At 40.3% G+C, this 9,579-nt stretch overlaps 2 gene segments (V, D, J or C); both read right to left on the bottom strand.

Moving 5' to 3' along the window:
- Window positions 1-2,026: 2,026 nt before the first annotated feature.
- Window positions 2,027-2,850, bottom strand: LOC115068240. The segment is given in 2 exon segments: window positions 2,027-2,421; window positions 2,541-2,850. Coding segments are annotated over 2 exon segments (471 nt in total).
- Window positions 2,851-8,064: 5,214 nt separating this feature from the next.
- On the bottom strand, window positions 8,065-8,777 carry LOC103724804. The segment is given in 2 exon segments: window positions 8,065-8,435; window positions 8,531-8,777. Coding segments are annotated over 2 exon segments (420 nt in total).
- Between the last annotated feature and the right edge of the window lie 802 nt (window positions 8,778-9,579).

Here is a 9,579-nt window from a genome sequence, read left to right as displayed (position 1 = left end):
CTAAGGAGAAATAAGTTACTAGGAAAAATACCAGAAAGGAAGCCATTCAGGTAACTGTGGGATGCCTAGAGTCCTCAGTAAATGAAGGTGCCTGATGTTAAGCCTGGAAACCTGAGTTCAATCCTTGGGCACCACATGGTTGAGGGATAGAACCAACTCCCACAAGTTGTCCTCCAATCTTCACATGCATGCTGTGGCACACACAGACCCACATGCATACACACACGCACACACACACACACACATACACACCACAAATAAAATGTAATAAAAAAGTCTGTATCTGCATAGGATGAAATTTGAAGACACTGAAGAGGAGCCCCAGTGAAGACTTACTAACCTTGGATTAAACTACACTAAGGGACCAACAAGTTCAACTCACACCCTGGTTGTCTACTCCTGGAAACAGACTCACGGTGTGAGGGGTGTATTTCCAAAACGGCAGCATATTCTCTTTTCAGAGAAAAAAAAATGTCTGAAAATTTAACGACATCTGTTTGAGATCTCTGAAAAGAGCATAAAGAAAATCTACTGAATTTCAGCAAGAGCAGCACAGGTTGGTGGTATTGCAGCCAGGACTCTGTTCCTCTCCCACCACAGTGGAGCTCAATGTGACAGACATTCCCCCAGGAATGTATGGCCAAGATTAGGGTCCTTCTCTCCCAGTTCCCAGGCTAAGGCCAATGTTTCTCTCTTTCCTCTCTTCTTGCTCCAGGAATAAATTGTCTGCATTTTGGTCCCACCACTAATGAGGCATGTGGTAAAGTTGAGATTACTTAATTGGTGTGTGTCTCAGTGTCCTCATCTGTAAAATGGGTAAGGCTATTATAGTGCTTATCTCATGAGGTTGTAAAACTAATATGGCCTATGAATATAGGTAAATAAAACAATTTTAATATGTAATTAGTGTTTAGTCATCATCATCATTAAATCAAGTATTCTTTTACATCTTATCATAGTTTTCTCTAAATCTTTATTTAATGAGAAAATTTTTATATATTTAGATTACTTTGTTACTTTATATATTCTGATTTTCTTCAGAACACCATTATCACAAGGGATGTTAGTTATAAGACAATACACAAATATATACTCTGATGTAGTCATTTACAAAATTACAGTATTTATTGTTCAATTCTTCTTTAGTTTGGTCAAAGGACATAAGATCTATCACCTGAAGTTTTCCTTGGGGACATTCACCTGAGCCCTCATCTACCTCAGAGTAGATGAGTCACCTACTTATATACAGATGACTCCAAAAGTTTCAGAGACAAACACATTCACATTTCAGTATAGTTTCTTAATCTGCTATTAGTTTCCATTCATTTATATCAATAGCACCTCCAAATCCAGATATGGGTAGATTAATGTATAAACTTTTCCTTCCAAGACTATTTTTTTTCTAAAAGATTTTCATCTTGGGACTGGAAAGGTAGCTCAGTGGTTAAGAGCAAGGACTGACTGCTCTTGCAGAAGTCCAAGGTTTGGCTCCTACCACCCATATGGAGGCTGGCAACCATCTGTAACTCCAGTTCCAGGGGATCCGACACCCCCATCTGGCCTCTCCAGACAATGCATGCACTTACATATATGCAGGCAAAACACTCATGCTCATAAAATTTTTTTTAAAAATTAAAAATATTTTCATCTTGAAGACTTGATGCTTTCTTTTCTTCATTAGTCAGGTCGTTCTTTTGGGTCTGGTATGAAAATGTATGGATTTTTGTTGACTATTAAATATTGTAATGGTTCCCCAAAGGCCAAAGACTTCAGTATTTATGACATTCAGTCTCTGTAGCCCTTTACATAACAAGGATTGTACTTGTAAGAATCCAACTTAAATTCAAAGGTATAGGGGTAGTTTCTAATTTTGTACCATAGCAGAATAGGCGATCATGGAAAAGTACTGCAAATTGAGTGTCAGGCCAGTGTAATCATTTGTTTACCCTTGGCATGTGTGCTGTATTGTAGGTTTATGGTCAACTTCTGTATGTGAATGAGAAAGTGGCAACTGCAAGCCCACTTCCTACTGCTGCAAGAAGGGAGGGGTGGTTCTAGAGAAAGCCCTGGGACCTGGGGAAGGAAGAGGTTTATGAGCAGAAGGGAGGCTACACTGCAGCTCTGTGGCTTTACTGCTGGCACAGAGGTACATGGCAGAGTCCCCCAGGTCTGCTGAGCGGATGTCAAGAAAGCAGAAAGAAGTGTTGGGCTGGCTGGCCTGGAAGTTATCCACAGTGTCAGGATCCCTGTATAAATTCTTGTTATAGTAGTAAAGCAGATTCTTTGGTGCTTGACTTGGCTTTTGTTGGTACCAGTACATGCAGTCATGATTCAGATTCTGAGAACAGCTCAATGTCACTGGTTTTCCTGCCCTGACAACCTGGTATCTTGGGTTCTGCATGACCCCAGCATCCACCAAAGCTGCAGAAAGAAAAGAAAAATGTTGAGTGAGTTAAGTAAGGGGGAGAGCATGAAATGAAGGTCACGAACCAAATACACAACAGTCTTATTTAAAGATTGCCTTTCTGCTTAGGACTCACCTGCTCCAAGAAGGCAGAAAGTCACAGAGTGAAGAATCCCAGAATCCATGGAAGGGCCAGAACAGGAACAGAGCATCTGTCTATTCCAGGTTCTGATCCTTGAGAGGTGGGAATCCTGAGAGTCCCTAGTCTCTTAAACGAAGATCTGCCTGTAACTCCACCAGGGCAGGCACGCTGTGATAGTATACTCAGCTTCCTGCTGCAGACAAGTCTGGGATTGGCAGTGCCCGGCATAAGCAGATATCTGTCTTCTACATCATTTGATGCCTCTTTGGGACAAGTGCTCCCCGATTTGTCACTTCCTATGTCTGCTCCACGTTCATCTGGCCCTCCACATCTTGCACCTAGTTTTTCACGTTACAAGACAGCTTAGAGTTCATCCTGCTATAGTTTCTATATTTATGATTATAGACTTTTAGAGACAAATATTCATAGTCTCTCTAGTAATCCTGTTATAAGTGGATCATTCTTACTTTCTGTTCTAGCTGTGTCAATGAGTGCTATGAATTCTTAGGCATTACCTTCATAGTTGTCTTATGTCATGTATCCAGAATTTTAAGAAGTGTTTTGCATCACAAGGTGATTATTAAAGAGGAAATTTATTGACTAAAAGGAAATGTAAAGTCCAATGGCAGCATGAATAAACAAGACACTGGTCCCTCATCCTCCACCACCCATGAAGAGCTCTGTGCTCTCTCCATGGTTCTGTGGAGAACCATGGTACCCATCTACCTCTTAGTGCTGTGTTCTTTCTAGTCCTGTGTGGAATATCTTCCACCACAGTAAACATGTAGACACTAGACATTCTGTGTCAGGGAATGCTAGTTGTTTAAAGGGTTAATTGTCCTTGATTTATTAGTATCTAGTTTGAATTGTAACTTTTATGCTTTCTGGGAAATGAAAAGGCATGAGAAACTTCATGTGCTTGCTCCATGGAGCCTTCTTTCATGGTAGCCCTCACTGTCATTTATAGGGAGTCTAATAATACCTATTATTTGCAACATCAAGACATATATTAGGCTTAGCCAGAATAGAAACTGGTGATTGGAGTATGATTGAAAGTTCTCGAGAGCTGTTGTACGACATGGTGACTATAGTTAATAATACCATACCGCATGCTTGAAAATTGCTAAGAAAGCAGATCTGAAGTGTTTTCACACAAAAAAGAAAAGAAGAAAATGGTAACTAAATAATGGGTTATTTAGCTTTAAGGTTAATCATTTTATAAGTACACACATATCAAAGCATTCCCTGTACACCTTAAATGTATATCATTTTTGTCTGTCAATCATAACTCAAAATGCTTGGAAATTAAATAAATGAAATAAGATAAAGGAAGCATACTTTAAGATGCCTGAGCTAACATAGCTATAAAGGGAGCAATGATGTACATGAGAGGAAGGAATGTTAAGGGCTCGTATTATCAAATGTCAAAGTGCTTAATTAAACTTTGACTGGCTGTGCTTTGGAGTCCAGGAATCGCCTATCTAGAGCTTGGCGTTCTTGGTAGCTGCTATTTTAGGTTGTAATGGAGAGATTAAAGTGGAAGAATAAATTGACAACTCAGCTGCTTATTGTGACTGTAAATTATACAGTATAATAAAAGAAAAAGCATTCTGCATAGTTCCTTACCTGTAATTTTGAGTAAAAATTAATACCCAGTACATATAGCTCTGTTTTAGAAATCAAATTCTTATTATTTTAAAGAAAGTAAGAGGTAAGTTCTAGGCAAGATATGTGTTCACGGTATTGTGGTAGAAAATGAATGTCCCATTAGTGTTGCATCTCTATGTAGAAAAGATAAAAATAGATTGTAGATTATCTAAAACTTTTTAACTTGACAATAAGAACAAAATTTGAAATGTTTGGAAAATTTTAAATCTAAAGACCTTATAGTCTTTCCCCATTATATACAGGAAATGAATTTATTTAAAATTTGAGATACTATAAGCAATCAGACCGAGAAAATAAAAATTATTATTGGAATTCAATTCAAGAATTTTCATAAAACCATGGCCAATGGAAGGGAGGAATACCTCAGTCTGCACACTTAAAAAGAACTGCTAGTCAAGGTGAACGTACTTGACTCATCAACATCCCAAAGAATTCCATAATGAAATTGCTACAGCTGGAAATGACCTAAAAATGTTCTGGATTGGCTGACACATTTGCAGATAGTGCTAATCATGTTTTATACATTTAAAAATGACCCTATTTAGGTAGGAATGTTAGTTTTAATCTCTAATAATGGACCCAGCTATTCCACACAAACATGGGAGTGTTAGAAAATTTACACAAGCCATGCCAATGTACTCTGTCACTACGGTCTCCATTGCTGACATCACAACTGAGCAATCTACAAGCCAGAAGTAGGTAGATTTTGACTCAATATTTTTACTTCCATCAGAGAGACTTATAATGTTATTTGTAAGGAGGGATATGAAGAGGTAAGCTGGCAGTCAGAGTCACAACCTTTGAAGACAACTGGCTATACTTTATACCAGGGTAACATATGCTACAAAATAAATATAAAATAATAAAATAAAATAAAATACCAGAAATAGATAATTTGATTCTGGTGTAAGGAAGTTGAGGAATTTCCCTAGACACAAATATTATCATCCACATTTTCTTGAATACTCGTGAGTTCTAGTTGATTCTTCTTCTTAAGGGAGGCAGCTTGCAGACAGGGTTCTGTTAGGGCTACTGAGTTGAAAGGGCTGAAGGATGTGGGTTTGTATTAGAAGGACATGACTGGCTACTATATATTGGCTACTGGTGAAGAAATAAACACCAGAGTCCTCCCACACAGCAGGCTGGTACAGAAGAGTGAGTGTGTCCACCCAGCTCTCTCATCCAAGAACTGATTGCATACAGCAGCTCTTCCCTCTAATGGGAGCGCTCTTGCTCCTGATCCCTGTATGTCTCTCTCCATCATCTTCTTGATGTCCTGGCTCAAAGGGCATTTTCTTGTTCAGTCCTATTTATAGTTTCAAGACTCCTTATTCAGGCAACCCTGAGCCCTTGCCTGTTTGCTTTCCTTTACTCTGAGGTGGGTATCAAAGATCTTTGAACATACTGTTTGCTTCATTCATCACAACTGTTTTCTGTATTTCTCACCCAATAAAATATGCATATCAAAAAGACATGAGTCCTTCTTTTTGCTTTTATTGAGGTATACTAAGAAAAAGCAACAACTGGAACTTTGAGAGAGGAGATGATGCTAGATTTGATTCTTCATGGAGGAATTGAGCTTGTCCAGGGCCCAAAAAAGACATGTCTGAGATGGAGCCTCAGGGTCCAACACTTATTTCGGATTGTTTGAGATGGGTGCAGGATAAAAACAAGGGACCAAGACTTGCTGAAGGTAATAGGTGGACCTGAGTTTAGTTTAATCTCAGTTAACTGGACATGTGGTGGACTAGTTGCTCTGGCTGCTTCCTCTTTTGAGTTGAGTGGTTCTTTCTCCAACCTTAAAGAGTTTCTTACATGTGCTGATTATAACGCACTTCCTTGTGTTTTCATCTCTGAGTACAATGAGATCACGAAGCTCACCCTGGGGTCCCCTACAGTCCACAGTCTGGAAACATCCTCTACACATCAGGATAGGATACCCATTGTGTTTCAGTGTGTTCCAACTCTCAGAGACTGCCTGATTTCCAATGTGTTAACACCTCACTTCACATATTTTAGGATGTTTTAGAAAAACTATTTCATGTGGGAAGTTAACTCCTATCCCTGTTAATCGATCACGGTTAGAAATAAAAGTTGCCTCCAGAACAATACTGAATTTCCTATTGTTTGAGTCTCCAAGGACTTCAGTGATTACAGGCCTTTTGGTCAGTTTCTGAGCAAACAGATCTCATTCTACACAAGGATATGGAATTTCATTGCACAAGCTTGGAATGCACAGCATGGCATTTCGGTTTCTCTCTGCTGATTTTTCTCTTTTATCTGTCACCCAAAGGCCTGATCAAACATCCAGTCTTGTAACTTCGTTTCTGGGCTTTTGGTTGTAAAACTTTGTGTTCATGAAGAATGGGACCATTTTGAGGCTCTGAGATGAACGCATGAGCTATAATTCTAGATCCTTTTATGTCATCTCTTTAAATGATCATTAAACCCCCAGATACCATTGTAAGGCCTTCATCTTGTCTGAAAGCAGGTAGTCATTAGCTTTTCCTGTGCTTCTGTTTATAAGCTGACTCTTTATTCTTCTAAATAATGATTTTTTGATAGTATTTGATTTATTACTGCTTTGTTGTTAAATTTGGTGGCAAAGTACTTTAAGCTTACAAACAGAATAAGGCTAGGCTAATCATTTTTCTGGTCCTCCTCTTCTTCTTCTATCAGATAACCAGAAATGTGTTTTACAATATTTTCCTTCCTTGTGAAAATGACTGTGGACTTTAATATGGACCTTTGTTGATTTATCCTTTTCTTAATCTCATATGCCTTGCATTATTTTGCAAATTATTTCCTCTTAATGGTTTATCTTGATTATCCTTGCCACTGAATAAGTAAATATGCCAATCCTTCTTTTGACTTCATTCTACGATATGAAGTGAAACAGATATACAAATATCCATAAAAACAGGATCATGCATTATGCTTTTTAATGTTTTCATAACTGTCAAAAGTTTACACTGTATGAATACAGCCAACAAACCCAATCAAAGTAAGAGCTTTTTAATAAAAGGAAAATATGATACTTCATATATGAACATGGCTTTGTGTACCCCAAGGCATACTACACAGTCACAATGCTACTCGGTGAGGGTAAAGGACCTTGTAGGATTATTGTGTCATCATGCAAAGGGGCCCAGAAATGGCATCGATTCTTTCCAGGAAAGAAGCAAAGAACAAAAATGAATGTGATTTAAAGATACATGCAAGAATTTCATGATTTCCTTAGACCATGGGATCTAAGTGGGAGAAAAAGGAATAAATTTGCAGAGGCCAGTGTCCTGACAAGACGAGGATGTGCTGCACAGGCAGCATCAGAGAGGAACGAAGAACACAGTGGGATGAGTGAGAGAGCTGTTTTAAGGTGATTTAAATCTAATGCCATTTAGGGCATAAAATATGAGGACAGAAACGAATACCTGAGACAATCTGGAGGAAATCATTGGACGTGAGCAAGTGATGAAATAATGCCAATCCAAAGTATCATCTAGATATTGGAAGCCATCAAGCAAGCTGGGGGTTTTAGTGTAGACGAGACAAAAAGTGGTGGAGAAACTCAATGAACAGCAACAGGAGATCATGTGTCCTGTGCCTGACTGGTAGTCTTCAGCTTACATAATCAGATGGAAGCCCCACTGTGTGACGTTCACCCTTAATCTTGGACTTAGTCTCCCTAGTCAGAAATTTGTGAGTAATCCCCACTCCTCTCCCATGCCTTCCTATCAAAGCTTTCTGATGTGACATGCATCACAGTCTGTTCTTACCTAGGGACAGAGAAGACATCAAACCCACATCCTTCCTGTGGTGAGGAAGACCCTCAGATCAGTGCTGAGACCAGCTAAGAGAGAGACAGGGAAGGGGAAGCGTATAGTTTCTGCCTCAGCAGAATGTGATTGTGCAGCACTGTGGCTAAACTACTCGCACAGAGATACACAGCTGCGTCCTGGGGTTCTGTGGACTGGATCGTCAGAGTGGAGACCTTGGGATTTTCAGACACCTGAGCTGAGAATCGATTGTTTGGCATCCCTTTATCATCCATAGGATCCCGGTTGCGAAAGTAAATCAGGAACTCCACTCCCTTCACCAAAGTCTGTCTGTACCAGTAAACAGTATCATGTCCTAAAATTGGCTCACACTTCAGACTCACATTTTGTCCCTTTTCTGCCACCTTGTGCCTAGGTGTTTGAGTGACTCCAGCATATGTTGGTTCTGAAAAGAGACAGAGTGAAGCAGAGATAAGAAAGTAGTTGAAATCATACTGATCAATGCCCCAAGCTTAGATTCTTTATTTTGAGGGAACTTACCTACTTCCAAGAAACAAAGGACCATGCAGAAAAGGAGTCTAGTGACCATGGCAGGGTAAGTCAGAAGGCCTCACCATAGAAATCCTTTGTGAGCATTAGGAGGCAGGCTGAGGCTTCTAGGACCTCTATCTCCCCAAGGTGGCGCATAGCTTGGCAGTGACATCATTGTCTCTGTCCCTGCTCAAAGGACCTCCTTCCAAAGGCAAGCATCAATTCTCTACAGAATGACTGAAATAAACAATTGCTCTCGTGGTTCATTCAAAGTTCCCAAGTACCTCTATTAACTATTGCTTTTTACAGCCTCGGTGCCTTAGCAACCTTTCCATAACCCATCTCATATTGTACTTTCCCTGATGTATGGTATGCAAACTACCTGCTTGACATTTATCTTTTAAAGATATATTTTTTGTTCCTTGAAAATTTCATACATGTATACAATGTCTTGGTCCTACCCACTATCCCTCCACTAACTTCAACTCTCCTCAGGACCCACCAACCCTTCTCCCTCCCGAATTCATCTCCATCTCCTCCTCCCCCTCTTCATCCTCTCCCCCTTCCTCTTCCTTCTCCACCTCTTCCTCCTCCTACACTTCCTCCGTTTCTTCCTCCTCTTCCTCCTCTTCCTCTTCTTCTTTCTCCTCCTCCTCTTCCCCCTCCTCCTACACTTCCTTTTTTCCTCCTCTTCCTCTTCTTTTTCCTCATCCTCTTCCTCTTCTTTTTCCATCTCCTCCTCCCCCTCTTCATCCTCTCCCCCTTCCTCTTCCTTCTCCACCTCTTCCTCCTCCTACACTTCCTCCGTTTCTTCCTCCTCTTCCTCCTCTTCCTCTTCTTCTTTCTCCTCCTCCTCTTCCCCCTCCTCCTACACTTCCTTTTTTCCTCCTCTTCCTCTTCTTTTTCCTCATCCTCTTCCTCTTCTTTTTCCTCATCCTCTTCCTCTTTCTCTTGCTCCCCTTCCTCCCCCACCCCCCCCTCCTCCTCCCCCTCCTCCCACTCCTCCTCCTTCCTCTCCCCTCAATCCATTCAATGACGTCCTTCTCACTCTGCATCGC

Source organism: Nannospalax galili, unplaced genomic scaffold (genome assembly GCF_000622305.1).
Source record: "Nannospalax galili isolate Female #2095 unplaced genomic scaffold, S.galili_v1.0 scaffold1049, whole genome shotgun sequence".
Taxonomy (NCBI): Eukaryota; Metazoa; Chordata; class Mammalia; order Rodentia; family Spalacidae; genus Nannospalax; species Nannospalax galili.
Note: the sequence above shows the minus strand (reverse complement) of the source record. Positions and strands in the feature narration are given on the sequence as shown.